Source organism: Oncorhynchus masou, chromosome 16 (genome assembly GCF_036934945.1).
Source record: "Oncorhynchus masou masou isolate Uvic2021 chromosome 16, UVic_Omas_1.1, whole genome shotgun sequence".
In the NCBI taxonomy this organism is placed as follows: Eukaryota; Metazoa; Chordata; class Actinopteri; order Salmoniformes; family Salmonidae; genus Oncorhynchus; species Oncorhynchus masou.
In genome coordinates, this window is record NC_088227.1 from 9,379,310 (window position 1) to 9,397,366 (window position 18,057).

At 41.2% G+C, this 18,057-nt stretch overlaps 1 protein-coding gene across 2 annotated transcripts in view; it reads right to left on the reverse strand.

Annotated features, from left to right (window-relative positions):
* The window catches only part of LOC135557433 (serine/threonine-protein kinase D3-like), a 68,534-nt gene that overhangs the window by 28,845 nt on the left and 21,632 nt on the right, over positions 1 to 18,057 (reverse strand). Inside the window, exon 3 of one of the 2 annotated variants that reach the window (XM_064990688.1) lies at positions 1,614 to 1,752. The exons of the other annotated variant lie outside the window; for it this stretch is intronic. Within the exon in view, the coding sequence (XP_064846760.1) occupies positions 1,614 to 1,752 (139 nt within the window). The remainder of the gene's footprint in view (positions 1 to 1,613; positions 1,753 to 18,057) is intronic. 2 annotated transcript variants of the gene reach the window in all.

Here is an 18,057-nt window from a genome sequence, read left to right on the forward strand (position 1 = left end):
CTACACATTGAATCCCCACCGTGCGTCGACACCGAGCAAGTCATCAACTACGGCCAGCGTTTCGACTTGAACAATGTACCTGGTCGTCTTTTGAGTTTGACATGACTCTAAACGCTAGGTCAGACACATGAATGTCATTGTGTCCCCCAACTTGGTTAATGTGAAATAGGCTGTGTCCTCTACTAACACTTTTGACCACAGTTGACGATAATGAATACGGTGCCATTTGGGACGTAGAAAGTTCATTTCAGGGCATTAATGTACTGCTGGGTGATGTGCCTGTTCTCTAACCGATGGATATTCCTCTGAGGGCAAAAATGTGCTTGAAGTCTTGTTACCTTTGCTCTTTGCTCGGTCCGACCATTCATTGCATGTCCACTTTCCAAGAAAATTAATTTACCGCTCATAAGCCCCCCCCCCTCTCTCTCTCCTCTCTTTAAAAAAAAATCAATAGGCGAACATGAAGGCCACCTTCGAACCAAGTGGTTGTAATGAACAACAGCGCCATAGCAACCACATTCCCAGTGGGCACACAAACAATCCAGACAGAATTCACGAAAGAGCATTCTGCCCCTCGAGAGAAACACACAGATCTCATATTGAACAAGGTTTTCTAGATGTCATACAATATATTCACAAGACTACACATGACCTTAATCTGACAATGACTAGGTGGAGACAGGTGTGTAAAGGGCATGAGAAGCATTCCCCAGCTCACAATCGACGTCCTCGTCGATCACGGAGAGAAACAGCAAGTGCAGAAATGACAAGCGCACGACTTTGAGCTGGTAGCCAACCGAAATCTGCCAGGGCCTCCCTCTGAGAGAGACCTTTGCTCAGACCGAGCAGAGCAGAGTTGTGTGGAGTTTGGGACCGGAGCCCAACAAGCCACGAAACAAAAGGAGAGGTGTCAAAGGAAGTTGAAAGGGATCTGAACCGAGCTGAACTGAGCTGCCAGAGAGGAACTCAGCAGGCCTGTCTGTCTGTGCAAAACCAGAGAGGGGAAAACATGTTTTGTGTTTTATCCAGGGCACGCAGGGTAACAGGCGATGTCTATGAAGCGACTGAAAGAGGAGTAAGACTCAAGCAGCGTATCATCACTCTCATCAACACTACTGACTGACTTTGGGGCCCAGCTGCACCAAAAACAAGCAGAGGATGAGGAAGTGGCCTGGGGTTGAGTCTTGTGTGGTTGGCTGCCTATTCACACGTTTCGTCTCATGTGTTGAAATTCAACATGAATACTACTCTGGTGTGTGCCGCTGTTCAGGTGCTGGTTGAGTTTCACACGTATGACCTGTCAACAACAGACCACAAGACACTGTCACAGGAAATTAGTATGTCCACCGAAAATGTTGTGGGTGCATCTTGGGTTGGGCCGAGAACACATGGGGGACACATGACGTGACATAGGGCCTACATGGTAGCTACACAGGACAGATCTAGCGTGTACACAAGGAGAGAACATGGATTTGAACGGGTTTCAGGGTACACAAAGCGATCGCCGTACCACATAAAGCACCCTCCTAAATATCAACGTTTCCCCGACAATCAACTTCTTCAACCCGCTATCAACTTCATCGCTTGTGACAAGGAGTATCTCAGACCCTCACCGGAGAGGACCACCTCGATCAAGTCTCCCTCATGGATGTCCTCCGCTGACGACAGCCTCTGCAGGATGTTCTCCGAAGTCAGGTCATGGCGGAACAGAAGGATCTTGTCGTACATGCCAAAGAATCCACACTCCGGGAACTAGGGAGGAGGAGAAGAGATATTACAGGTGTGTTTAGTTCACACAACGTGTCACTGTGACGTATCTATCAGGGGTTTGGGACCAAAATAATTCATTTTGGTTTCCGAGCAGAACCCCTGTTTGTTTTGTTCTGTTCCAGTAAAGTAAAGTTCAGTAAAATTCTGAAACGGCTCAAGCCCCCTCGAAAAGTAACGGTTCATATAGTTTGTTTTGTACCCGGTGAAAACAACCTGTTTTTTTTTTTGACATCTAGCTCATTAATTTGCTCCACCAACTCGTGCGGATAGAGCAGCTTGCTATGGAACGGGTAAGCTACTTGTTCACATGTTTGATGGACAGATAAGTGCAGGCGCGAGATGCAACTGACATTTCACAGGTGGGGAGAGAGCCCGGTGTAGACATGGAGGGGGCTTGGCTTGAAGCACTGAGCATCATGACATGAAGTGAATTGGAATGGGTTCAGGCTATTACTATTACAACTGTATTACAGAGTTCTATACTAGACTATTACTATTACAACTGTATTACAGAGTTCTATACTAGACTATTACTATTACAACTGTATTACAGAGTTATATACTAGACTATTACTATTACAACTGTATTACAGAGTTATATACTAGACTATTACTATTACAACTGTATTACAGAGTTATATACTAGACTATTGCTATTACAACTGTATTACAGAGTTATATACTAGACTATTACTATTACAACTGTATTACAGAGTTATATAGTAGACTATTGCTATTACAACTGTATTACAGAGTTATATACTAGACTATTACAACTGTATTACAGAGTTATATACTAGACTATTACTATTACAACTGTATTACAGAGTTATATACTAGACTATTGCTATTACAACTGTATTACAGAGTTATATACTAGACTATTACTATTACAACTGTATTACAGAGTTATATACTAGACTATTACTATTACAACTGTATTACAGAGTTATATACTAGACTATTACTATTACAACTGTATTACAGAGTTATATACTAGACTATTACTATTACAACTGTATTACAGAGTTATATACTAGACTATTACAACTGTATTACAGAGTTATATACTAGACTATTATAACTGTATTACAGAGTTATATACTAGACTATTACAACTGTATTACAGAGTTATATACTAGACTATTACTATTACAACTGTATTACAGAGTTATATACTAGACTATTACTATTACAACTGTATTACAGAGTTATATACTAGACTATTACTATTACAACTGTATTACAGAGTTCTATACTAGACTATTACTATTACAACTGTATTACAGAGTTATATACTAGACTATTACTATTACAACTGTATTACAGAGTTATATACTAGACTATTACTATTACAACTGTATTACAGAGTTATATACTAGACTATTACTATTACAACTGTATTACAGAGTTATATACTAGACTATTACTATTACAACTGTATTACAGAGTTATATACTAGACTATTACAACTATTACAACTGTATTACAGAGTTATATACTAGACTATTACTATTACAACTGTATTACAGAGTTATATACTAGACTATTACTATTACAACTGTATTACAGAGTTATATACTAGACTATTACTATTACAACTGTATTACAGAGTTATATACTAGACTATTACTATTACAACTGTATTACAGAGTTATATACTAGACTATTACAACTGTATTACAGAGTTATATACTAGACTATTACTATTACAACTGTATTACAGAGTTATATACTAGACTATTACTATTACAACTGTATTACAGAGTTATATACTAGACTATTACTATTACAACTGTATTACAGAGTTATATACTAGACTATTACTATTACAACTGTATTACAGAGTTATATACTAGACTATTACTATTACAACTGTATTACAGAGTTATATACTAGACTATTACAACTGTATTACAGAGTTCTATACTAGACTATTACTATTACAACTGTATTACAGAGTTATATACTAGACTATTACAACTGTATTACAGAGTTCTATACTAGACTATTACTATTACAACTGTATTACAGAGTTATATACTAGACTATTACAACTGTATTACAGAGTTATATACTAGACTATTACTATTACAACTGTATTACAGAGTTATATACTAGACTATTACAACTGTATTACAGAGTTCTATACTAGACTATTACTATTACAACTGTATTACAGAGTTATATACTAGACTATTACAACTGTATTACAGAGTTCTATACTAGACTATTACTATTACAACTGTATTACAGAGTTATATACTAGACTATTACAACTGTATTACAGAGTTATATACTAGACTATTACTATTACAACTGTATTACAGAGTTATATACTAGACTATTACTATTACAACTGTATTACAGAGTTATATACTAGACTATTACAACTGTATTACAGAGTTCTATACTAGACTATTACTATTACAACTGTATTACAGAGTTATATACTAGACTATTACTATTACAACTGTATTACAGAGTTCTATACTAGACTATTACTATTACAACTGTATTACAGAGTTATATACTAGACTATTACAACTGTATTACAGAGTTATATACTAGACTATTACTATTACAACTGTATTACAGAGTTATATACTAGACTATTACTATTACAACTGTATTACAGAGTTATATACTAGACTATTACTATTACAACTGTATTACAGAGTTATATACTAGACTATTACTATTACAACTGTATTACAGAGTTATATACTAGACTATTACTATTACAACTGTATTACAGAGTTATATACTAGACTATTACTATTACAACTGTATTACAGAGTTCTATACTAGACTATTACTATTACAACTGTATTACAGAGTTCTATACTAGACTATTACTATTACAACTGTATTACAGAGTTCTATACTAGACTATTACTATTACAACTGTATTACAGAGTTCTATACTAGACTATTACTATTACAACTGTATTACAGAGTTATATACTAGACTATTACTATTACAACTGTATTACAGAGTTATATACTAGACTATTACAACTGTATTACAGAGTTATATACTAGACTATTACTATTACAACTGTATTACAGAGTTATATACTAGACTATTACAACTGTATTACAGAGTTCTATACTAGATTATTACTATTACAACTGTATTACAGAGTTATATACTAGACTATTACTATTACAACTGTATTACAGAGTTCTATACTAGACTATTACTATTACAACTGTATTACAGAGTTCTATACTAGACTATTACTATTACAACTGTATTACAGAGTTATATACTAGACTATTACTATTACAACTGTATTACAGAGTTATATACTATACTATTACTATTACAACTGTATTACAGAGTTCTATACTAGACTATTACTATTACAACTGTATTACAGAGTTATATACTAGACTATTACTATTACAACTGTATTACAGAGTTATATACTAGACTATTACAACTGTATTACAGAGTTATATACTAGACTATTACTATTACAACTGTATTACAGAGTTCTATACTAGACTATTACTATTACAACTGTATTACAGAGTTATATACTAGACATTGGGAATATTTGTGGACCAAAAAAGAAGCGTTATTAACCGGTTCTCAAGATCTGAAAATAACGGTTCCATTCTGGAACACTAGAGATCACATTCGTTCCCAGCTCTGTTTGCGCTACACATTTTTGTTGTTGTTCTCTTTCGGTTTTCGGTTCTGTTCCCTGCACTGGTTCCAGCCCCTAGTATGTATGACTCAGGCCTGAGATTCTCCATTAAAAGTAAGTTTTAGTCCAGGATTAGGTTAAAGCATATGAAGGCATTCCAATTGGACATAACCTTTCGGTGGTATTATGGATGTGGCCCCTGTAGGCCTCTACACCACCAGCAAGAAACGAGAAGAGCAGTTTGCATGGAGTGTGTGTGCAGCAGCCAGCCAGGCAGCACAGAGAGAGTGACAGAGACACAGAGAGAGTGACAGAGACACAGAGAGAGTGACAGAGACACACAGAGAGTGACAGAGACACACAGAGAGTGACAGAGACACAGAGAGAGTGACAGAGACACAGAGAGAGTGACAGAGACACAGAGAGAGTGACAGACACAGAGAGAGTGACAGAGACACAGAGAGAGTGACAGAGACACAGAGAGAGTGACAGAGACACAGAGAGAGTGACAGAGACACAGAGAGAGTGACAGAGACACAGAGAGAGTGACAGACACAGAGAGAGTGACAGAGGCACAGAGAGAGTGACAGAGACACAGAGAGAGTGACAGAGACACAGAGAGAGTGACAGAGACACAGAGAGAGTGACAGAGACACAGAGAGAGTGACAGACACAGAGAGAGACAGAGACACAGAGAGAGTGACAGAGACACAGAGAGAGTGACAGACACACAGAGAGAGTGACAGAGACACAGAGAGAGTGACAGAGACACAGAGAGAGTGACAGAGACACAGAGAGAGTGACAGAGACACAGAGAGAGTGACAGAGACACAGAGAGAGTGACAGAGACACAGAGAGTGTGACAGAGACACAGAGAGAGTGACAGAGACACAGAGAGAGTGACAGACACAGAGAGAGTGACAGAGACACAGAGAGAGTGACAGAGACACAGAGAGAGTGACAGAGACACAGAGAGAGTGACAGAGACACAGAGAGAGTGACAGAGACAGAGAGAGTGACAGAGACACAGAGAGAGTGACAGAGACACAGAGAGAATGACAGAGACACAGAGAGAGTGACAGAGACACAGAGAGAGTGACAGAGACACAGAGAGAGTGACAGAGACACAGAGAGAGTGACAGAGACACAGAGAGAGTGACAGAGACACAGAGAGAGTGACAGACACAGAGAGAGTGACAGAGACACAGAGAGAGAGTGACAGAGACACAGAGAGAGTGACAGACACAGAGAGAGTGACAGTGACACAGAGAGAGTGACAGAGACACAGAGAGAGTGACAGAGACACAGAGAGAGTGACAGAGACACAGAGAGAGTGACAGACACAGAGAGAGTGACAGACACAGAGAGAGTGACAGAGACACAGAGAGAGTGACAGACACAGAGAGAGTGACAGAGACACAGAGAGAGTGACAGAGACACAGAGAGAGTGACAGAGACACAGAGAGAGTGACAGAGACACACAGAGAGAGAGAGAGAGAGAGACAGAGACACAGAGAGTGACAGCAGGGAATTGAACCCACAGGCTCCGGAGCTGCAGCAATTAATCTCCTCTAGTCATGAATTATGCCTGTGGTCCTGTCACTGACACCCTGCTGCCATTAGTCGTCCGTCCTGCTCTGTCTCCCCTACGCTACAGCCCAAAACAATATGACACCCAACTGACAAGGCCCATAACACATTCCGGACCCAAACAATCTGCCAGCAGCCACTGACCCGATGTGCTAGCTAGTACACCGCATTCCAAGCAGCTTGTCACTGACACTATCCAACTACAACACACCACACCACAAGCCAACCGACCCAGTTCAATCCAACAGCGTACAGAGGAAATCAGAAGCAATATGCCACCACTTGACATACTGAACTACTGACTACAAGGCACTGTGACCCCTGAATCATACATCGCCGTAAAAGATGCATATGCAGGCCTCAATCAAGTAGTTGCCCATGAAGAAGAAAAAACACATAGGCCCGTGTATGTCGCCACGCAATAGGCTGCTTCGTGCCTTTAAGGGTCCCTTTCCTGTTGACCTCTGCTTATAGTAAAAAATCTAACTGTAGAAAAGTATTGAAGGCAAATAAAATGTATATATGTAAAAGCCGGTGTCATTTATATGTCAGGAAAAACTTTATCGCCACATCAACAACAGACAGTCATCCACCCAGAAGACAGAAGCCGTAATTGTAGGAGTCTAAATCAGACAGTTATCCACCCAGAAGACAGAAGCTGTATCTGTAGGAGTCTAAATCAGACAGCCATCCACCCAGAAGACAGAAGCTGTATCTGTAGGAGTCTAAATCAGACAGCCATCCACCCAGAAGACAGAAGCTGTATCTGTAGGAGTCTAAATCAGACAGCCATCCACCCAGAAGACAGAAGCTGTATCTGTAGGAGTCTAAATCAGACAGCCATCCACCCAGAAGACAGAAGCTGTATCTGTAGGAGTCTAAATCAGACAGCCATCCACCCAGAAGACAGAAGCTGTATCTGTAGGAGTCTAAATCAGACAGCCATCCACCCAGAAGACAGAAGCTGTATCTGTAGGAGTCTAAATCAGACAGCCATCCACCCAGAAGACAGAAGCTGTATCTGTAGGAGTCTAAATCAGACAGCCATCCACCCAGAAGACAGAAGCTGTATCTGTAGGAGTCTAAATCAGACAGCCATCCACCCAGAAGACAGAAGCTGTATCTGTAGGAGTCTAAATCAGACAGTTAATCTGACTCCACCATCTGCAATAGAGATACTGTACATGCAAATCAGACCAACCCCAACAAGACAAACAAGGAAGTGAGCTGTCCTTTGTCTATCCATTCGGAACAAAGTATTGAGGTCTCCTATTGGATGGAGCCTGCAGGGAATAATGTAAATCTGACAGCGCAACAGGGTGGATGACTGTTTATGGTTGATCCCTCAACGTGACACGCTCCCGACGTATTTTATGTCAGACATAGGGCCAAACCTCATGTTAGGCTTAAGGATCAAGTAAATCTAATCGCGATTCAATATTATGCAATTGAAAGATTATTATCTTGGGCCAATAAAGGCAACCGAAATCTCAGGATCTATCTAATCAGACCCATGAGACGATTGGTGGTCATAAGGTGCATCGCGACATGACATTGTTTTTATGTTGGTGCCATTGAAAAAACCCACAAATAAACCCACGTACTCGCGTAGCATGCATCAATCTGTCTGCAAATCCACACACTGTACCCGCCACAAACATCAACAACTGTTCGGTTATTCGACTCACACAAGGAAGTAAGGAATGAGCACCACACAGACACTGTACATTATATCATAGTAATCAAGAGCTTCTGCTGCTTCGTTTAACGTCTCCATTGTCAACAGTGGTCCCACTGTCTGTTTGGTGAACACAATCTTACAGAGTGTGACTAAGCAGCAATAGCTCAGCAGCGATGATGTGAACTCACGTGGAAACAGCTGATCCCGTCTTTGTGCTAAACCACTATTAACCCGAGATGAACTCTTGCATGCACACGATCCCCTCATCCACACTCTCTCGATGTATTATCACACTGTCAGCAGTCTTTAAAAAACTCGTATTGCGGCGGGCTAAATCACAGGGTCGCACTGAGTGTCTTGTTAGTCTCAAACAAATCCACTTTGAAACAAAAGTCTACACCTCACACACACGGTTAAGGGCTTCGGGGGGAAAAGAAAAGACACTCGTACCATGTCAGACATAGAGCTGAAATGTATTACATTTTGGTTTGCATCCTAATATGACACTTTATATACGTCAAAGAAGACTGAAATATAACAAAACCGTTTGACATATAAACACCGGATTTAGGTCGTTTTTTAAAACTAATGTTTATTCATTATAAAATAATGACAAATATGAATAACATTCCACCCATGAGGCTACTAGTCATTTGACTGCAGAAAAGCGCTACAGAGGGTTTTCTAACGACCGTCTACTCAGTCCGCCATGCCAGTAAGACGTTTTATTTAACAGGATTGAACCACTGAGGAGAGACAGATGTCTGGGTCATGTCTTAACCCTCACCCTCATCCTCATCCTCCACCTCGTCCCCAAACTGGCCCCCGCTCTGCTCCGCTCGGCTACCCAGGAACCAGTCAAAGCAGACCAGACTGAGTGGCAGCGCGGGCCTCGTCCCCGTGCAGGATGCCTGCGTTATATAAATCAATCTAAACAGCTGGGCTTCACCGCCCCGTCCCATCGTACTACCTCTAATCTCTACAGCACTCATATGCCATTATCTGAGCCCATTGACTAAGTAAATCTCTATCGAGGGCAAATTATCTGACTCCAAGGGTGGAAGTAGCGCAGGTTCACGTCAGAACATCCGGAGCAGAGAGGGCGATGCCTCGTATCGTTTAGGGTCCGGTTTGTATTTTCTCTGTGTTACAATACTCTAAAAAAAAAATTATATACATTTTACCTTTATTTTACTAGGTAAGTCAGTTAAGAACAACTTCTTATTTTCAATGACGGCCTGGGTTAACTGCCTGTTCAGGGGCAGAACGACAGATTTGTATCTTGTCAACTCGGGGATTTGAACTTGCAACCTTTCAGTTGCTGGTCAAGCGCTCCAGCCACTAGGCTACCCCCCCCCAAAAAAGAGTCCCCTCTCTCAAAAGCACTGACTCACGAGTCTTTGGTCAGGTTGGGGTACGTTGTGTTACAGAGGTTGCGAAAGAGAATGCGCCGGCTTGTCAGTATCAGTCATCTGTAAAAAACAATTAAAAAAATAATCATAATTTAAAAAATCCTACACCGCAAAGCCAAGCCTAAATCAGGGTCTCGTATAGTGTTTCTTGGTAGTCTTAAACAAATCTACACCGCGCACACACATTGAAATACATTCCATTTTGAGTTTGCATCCCAATAGTACAATGCATATACACCACAGAAGACTGAAATATAACAAAACCGTTTGACATAGAAACACCGATTTTTTTCTTATGTTGATTCATTATGAAATGATGAAACAATATTAACAACATTCCACCCATGAGGCCATTAGAGGGTGATTTGGTCATTTGTCTGCAGGAAAGGAATACGTATGATGAGTGTGTGAGGGGATGTATATTTCCTGCTGTGTACATATCGTGCGGAAGATACAGCAAATGCAGAACCGGCTGAAGTTGCAACAGAGCCTTGGGAAATCGGTGTGCATAATAGTACACCACAGAACATTGGCCGTCATTTTCTGTTAGTTTACAATTCCCAACGATTCTACGTGTTGAAATCATCGCCACCGTACCACTGACCGTACTGTACTGTACCGCTGACGTTTGTTATGTCTTGTTCTATAAAGTCTGAAAAAGACACAGCCGTTTTACCCCCTTATTATAAGCCAACCTCTTATCAAGCTACTCGACCAATCAGTGTGCTGGGTGAGCAGAGAGGCTCTGGATAGGGCAGCCCAATAGGAAACAGAAAGGTAAACAGCTATTTGCTTGTTTTTCTGCATCCTACCGATCTGTCACCTCACTGGAACACTTAGCATAGAACAAAAGGAAGTACGGCTGAGTGGGCCAAGGTCGCAATGACGTCCAGAGCCCCGTCATCAAGCAGTGGGCCTCGTTCATTTGGATGGCCAAGGCGAAATGAATAATTACGAGGGACACTCCCCTTTTAAAATTATTTTGAAGGGGGAAAAATATTGTTTTTTGTCTCTCAGTGCCAGAACATCTTCAATCACCATTACAGCAATTTACTTCTGAAGCTGAATTGAACTTGAAAATGAACCTCAATGTATCAGTGGTCATGAAACTAGGTGGTCAGCTTGACTATAGCCAACCATGTAACTGTGCTACTGCTAAACAAAGCCTTTATCTATTCACCTCGACTACAAAGGTAGACAGGCAGTATTCATTGCTATTTTATCATAGCACATGAAGGTCGTGAATGCAGTAGTAACCACTAAGATACATGGTACTAACCCAACCCTGGTGCTTTGAGACTGTTTTTTTTATACAATGGATACTTTTATAAGAGGCAGATCAAATCCAATCTATGTACTCGTAAAAAAAACACACACGGCCACATTCAAACAATCCCCTGAACCAGACAAACAGAGAGGCTTAGGCTATGTACTACACTACTTTAGACCGGGGCCCATAAGTATAGTGCGACACATAGGGAATATGTCGCCATTTGGGATGCAGACAGTGGTCTTTATCTCCATTGGTTTTACCTGTGATCATGAACAGAGTTGGCATTAGGCTAGTACCATCTGTCTGCATAACAATGCCAACCGTTAAGGCTCCCTGCGGACACACGTACTGTCCGAATGTACACAACTGCTCTAGTCTATCATCACGAGAACATCTTGTGTCTTGAGCTACCTTCATTTAACATGACGCCAACATGACTTCTAGCCCCTGAGAGAGGGTGTGTGTGTGTGTGTGTGTGTGTGTGCGTGTGCATGCGTGCGTGTATACACAGTATGTGTGTCATTCACACAAAGCTTTCAGGCATGTGAGCATTACATAACACTGTATGCTGTTAACATCAGGAGTCAGTCCCAATACCATTACAGCTGGAGTTTACAGTAACTGTCCAATGTTTCCAGATTTCTTTGGCCTTATAATTCATTACAACAAGAGTGAAATACTTTTACTTCCATTAAGTATGTTACAAAAATAAGCTGTTCTGTGTTGGAATGGGGTGGGCGTATCCCAACAACAGAATGGCGTGGGCGTATAACGGTCATTCAAAATATTTATGCGAGTAGACCGCTGATTGGCCTTCTCATCCTCCTCTGACATCATCCTCTACGAGGAAATAGCAAACATTTTTGAAACCGTCTGTTTGCGATACGTTTGAGATGGGGGGGGGTTCTCCAATTTATGCTTTGGCCACAAATACGGCCATAGGATGAGTCAACAACATTATTTGGATGTGAGTTAATAAAATCGGAACATTTACCAGTGAGATTTTCACTGGAAAGTTACTTTCACAGCCAACTGTGCATTCCCATCTTTATGACCATCAGTTACCCTCATATTGTACACTGTACATACAGGACACAGCTCATATTCATCACAGTCATCTAACTTTTACTCATCCAGGGTTGTCTCACTCAATCAGATGGCATCGACTCTGCAAGAGAACCCTGATCCTGGAGGGCAGCACGAAGAACTCTCACGTTATCTCAGTCTTAGCAACTCTGACTAAATCGTGTGGATGAAGATTTGCGCAGGAAAGTGAGTTAAGCACACATATTTTCCAAGATCATATGGGATTCAGATCTCAACCAATAAGACAGGTATGAAGCGTGCTAATTCATTTCAGAATTTCCGAATGTCTACTGTAGGTAGAGCAAACCATTTGCCATGCATAGCCTAAAATACTATTGTTACCAAGTTACAAACCACATGTTCCTATGCAGAGGAAGTGCTGTAGTTTCTAGGAGGTACATAGCGCTGAGTCTTCACAGCCCAACAACTGAGAGATACAAGTGTTGTTTTGATTCTCTCAAATGATCTTTGTGGAACAGAGGCAGGGAGTTTGTGCATTCCATTCTTCTGTTCTGAAATGGTAGCCATGAACCAGAAATGGAAGAACATTGTCTTGTACTTACTCTTCCATTTGGTCTTACTATTATTTCTGATCTGTGATGGTCTCATAAAGTAGAAACAAACAACACACACATGAACACACACACACAGAACAAACACACACTCCATCGCAATCATACAAAGAACACCCATCTGAGAACACCACCAGCAGCCAGCCCTCAGAGAGGCAGACTGAGAGTTCACCCAATCATTTCGAGATGGTTGGATGTGTAGAGAATATGTAAACACACTGACTGCAGATTCTGAATTTGGCTGTGTCCCAAATGGCTTCCTGTTCCCTTTATAGTGCACTACGTTTGAACCGGGGCCCATGAGGCTCTGAGTGTATGTGGGAGTCTGAGAAGTAGCGTTCAGAAAATGCTTTGAGAAAAAATGCCATGGTTTAACTCGCTGCTGATAATTTCACACTGCATGGTGGACTGACTGTGTATAAAGAGGGTCCATATAAGACCAATGATTTGACTGTGTTTTAGCTCTAATCCATGACCTGTTTATGACTCTCGCCAGCATTCTTTTCACATGACAGAGCTCTTCCTGTGCCCTTCTTGCCCCCTTAAGGGAGGGGACTGTGTGTGTGTGTGTGTGTGTGTGTGTGTGTGTGTGTGTGTGTGTGTGTGTGTGTGTGTGTGTACTCATGCGTGTGCTGATGTGTGTGTGCGCTGATATGTGTGACTGCAGAAAATGTCGTATCCCTATGTAATTTATCTACAAAGGCTTCAATTCATGTCCTTAATCAGAGCCTTTGAAGGCTCAATAGAAACCAACAGTCCCCCCATCTTCCACGTTTGTTTCCTTCACCCATCTCACATTCTGAGACATAAAGATGCATTCATACAGCTCTTAGAAACTACTACCTTAATAGCGGTTCCCTTCTGTCACTCTTCCTTCTTAGCCATCAGTAGTCATGGTTGTGACTCAGGAAGTCACTGCTATGTCAGAGCAAGGCAGGCAGGCACTTTAACCCACTGAGCCATACACACACCATACACAGAGCCACACAGAGTTCAGACCAGGGGAGGAGACGGGGCACACACAGACCGGTCACATCCACAGAAACTCACCCTACACCCTCTCCTCCAGCGGATATTAGTTCTCATCCCCCCCTTTCCACAGAGCAGAGGAGGAAGAGAAACAATCTATTCATCACCAGGGAGTTCTTTGGAACATAACTGCATGTCTACGTCCCAAATGGCACCCTATTCCCTACACAGTGCACTACTTTTAACCAGGGCCCATAGGATGATGGTCAAAAGTAGTGCACTATGTAGGGAACACGGTGGCATTTGGGAACAAGCCAGGAGAGTGATGGTGCTACGTGAATAGTTACGTTGCTATAAAAACACCAGAAAAAAAATCCCGCTGTGGTTTCAATAGGAGTCACAGACAGAGATCAAGTGTCTTTTAAAATGTCTCTAAAAATGCAAATCTGTCAGCTCCTAAAACATCAAACTGAGCAATGCACTTTCATTTGATGTTACGTTTAGTTTGGACAATACCTTACGCTTCCTTGCTACCTGATTATCAGGATAGGTTAGTAAACAGTGCGAACACACACACACACACACACACACACACACACACACACACACACACACACACACACACACACACACACACACACACACACACACACACACACACACACACACACACACACACACACACACACACACACACACCACACACAGAGACAAGCAGTATCCCAGGAAATGACTCCAGCAGGTCAGTATGCGAGGCAAATAATGTCAACATGCAGACTGACATAATGCCAAATGTCAACACGCCACAAACGTGTTGCAATACGTTCACTGCATATGATCAGGGAGGAGGACTGTGAACAATAAGGCACAAGAAGCAGTGCTGTGTCATGAATACAGTCACAGGTAAATGGCGTTGTTCTGTCTGACACGATAGCGTTGGGTCAGTCAACCCATTTATCTGTGACTGTATTCATGACATAACACTGCCTCATGTGCCTTGTTGCTTTTATGAAATTGAAGAAATAATTAAATATTATTATTAAAAACATATTTTGTTAACACTTCTTATGGCTGCAATCCCGTTAACGGGATGATATGACAACAGCCAGTAAAAGTGCAGGGCGCCAAATTCAAAACAGAAATCTCATAATTAAAATTCCTCAATCATACATGTATCTTATACCGTTTGAAAGGAAATCTTGTTGTTAATCCCACCACAGTGTCCGATTGCAAATATGCTTTACAGCAAAAGCACCACTAACAATTATATTAGGTCATCGCCAAGCCACAGAATAAACACAGCCATTTTTCCAAGCAAAGATGGGATTCACAAAAAGCACAAATAGAGATAAAATGAATCACTAACCTTTGATGATCTTCATCAGATGACACTCATAGGACTTCAACGTCCCACTGGTAGGATATACGTGCTTTCAGTTCATCTCATTTATTTTCCAGCAATTTAACGTTGGCTAACAGTACGGATGGCAAAGGCAGAATAGCCAGTCGTCGCCTGATCCTCACAAGGCAACCTTGATCTCTTTCCGCAAAATCTCGGTTTCTTTCTCAAGCAAATGACGGGGATGAAGGCCTGTTCGGGTGTTCGGAGTATATCCTTCCCGTGCGACTCATTAAAGAAAAATTCTTAGTCCAATTCAAGGTGAGTAATCGCTGTTCTGATGTCCAGAAGCTCTTTTCGGTCATAAGAGACGGTATCAGCAACATTATGTACGAAATAAGTTAGAAACAATGTGAAAAAACAAACAAAATAGAACAGTTGGTTAAGAGCCAATAAAAGAGCAGCCATCCTCTCCGGCGCCATATTACAACAGGGACAGCTGACACAAGCTGCATTTTCATTTGTTTGAGCTTTTTTTCAATTGGCATTTATTTGGATATGTCCATGATGTTGATGCGTGATTTTGCCTAGCTCAGAAAAAAGTTGCCTGGTCTGGTCTGGGTCTAGTCTGGGCGCTATTCACTCTCTGTGTCTGGTACAGAGACTCAAAAATCGAAAACATTGTTTTGGAGGTAGAACAGGCTTATATTAACCCCCGCTATACCAAACTAAATGCTGTTAAGATAAATGCGAGTTAAGATAAACACAAGAGATGATTCGGGCAGCAACATGAACACAATTATTCTTATGTCGGTCCAGTGACCGTTTTCAGATGGAACTGCTTTGCAGGCATAGTGTGCCAGTGATGGCCAACACACCATGGCTTGGTACGCTGCTTTTCCAATCAGCCACCAGTATCCAAACAACAAGTTTTATAATGTCGTTTCTGTAATATCAGTGACATCACCGGCGCGAACAGTTGCTGTGGATACAGTTAAACAAACAATGTTCAACGTGTCCGTATTAGGACAACCTCAGTCTCAGCAGGACTTGTTTTCAACACCATAAACACCAGTGGAGCACAACGAATTGTCGATGTCTCATCTAGCGACAAATAGGCTCAGCCTTGATGCATCTACCCACTCTTACACCAAAGAGTATATAATCACGAGTTAAGTAGGCTGAACTTATAGGTAGGGACGCAAATTAGACTTGAAAGCTTCAGTTGTCCCTGACTTTTTCAGCACGTTCAGCGGCATGGAATAACCTTTTCGTCCCATTAGGATGACATCACACAAGATACACCACTCTCCACTTCCTCCTCTTCACCAGAGAACACAGCAGATACATGATGCAGGTGAGGAACAATATAAGAGGTGGCTAGAAATCATCAACCCCACCAGTTAGGAAATTACAATTACACTCTCCATTAACACGCTGCCTGCCAATGGACTGGAACGCACTTTAATGTAATAATCACTTAAAGCCTAGTGGATGAAACTCGGCTATTCCTAATGGGGATTGTATAATCGTGCCCTCGCCTGGCCACTGGGATAATCCCGTCCCAGTGCAGAACACCGGGCTGCGTCCCAAATGGCGCCATATTCCCTGGTCACTATGATAACTTCCCTTTACCAGAGAAAACTATGTGAAAACAAAACAAACAGAGTCCGCATCCTATATGCCACTCTTTTTCCCTAGATAGTGCACTACTTTTGACCAGAGCCCTATGGACCCTGGTCAAAAGTAGTGCACTATATGGGGAATAGGGTGCCATTTGGGACGTAACCCTGAAGATAACTCAGTCCCCCTGTCTGTCCACATTCACATTGGAACACGTGCCGTTCTTCTCCCTGGATAACGCCACAACCCTGCTATGCACACACTTATTTATTTATTTGTAATGATTTTTTAAGAATAGACACCTTATGACATTTTTCATTACTTTTCATTCAAATATGGACATGTTCACTGCTGAATCTGGTGGTTTGGTGGTAGATTTGAAAACAATGAACGAACTACTTGGTTGTTCCGCGACAAATATGCTTAAAAGTCGTTACAGGGAGGGAGCCAAACATAAAACGGAAAGGATTGTAAAAACAGAACGTAAAAAAAGGCACGCGGGCTAAATGATTTAATTAGGGCTACAGCTGTGTAACCATTACTCACCAGCGTCTGACTGTGGATTACTGTGCAGTGAACCAAGGGCAATTCCAAAGTAACGTTTCTTTGTTTTTTGTTTATGCCAAACAAAAAGCGTTGATTTGAAAGTTAAAAAAACATGCAACTCTATGCACAAAGGACTACTTTGAACAATTTACACTGAACATTTGACAAAAACACATTTCCTGGAAGAACTGTGCAGATGCAAAGTTTGATAACAGAATTTCGGTAAAATGTTCATGCGACCACATTTTCCAAAAACTCTGTTACTCTGAATTACGCAGAAATAATGGGGCGTCAGCTATGACATGACACATTGAATTAGAAAAAATAACTATTTTGGTTATTGAACTACAGTAAGTGATGTGGATTTACACCCGGTAACAGAATTGCATCATGGGTCCCTGATCTGTACTACACAGAAATGCATAATTATGAACATGAATGTCCTTCTCTTCATGTTGATCTATCTAAATAGGTACACAAAGGAATAAATATGCAATATCCTATTTTGCATTTTGGGCTATTATTCTACAAACTGGC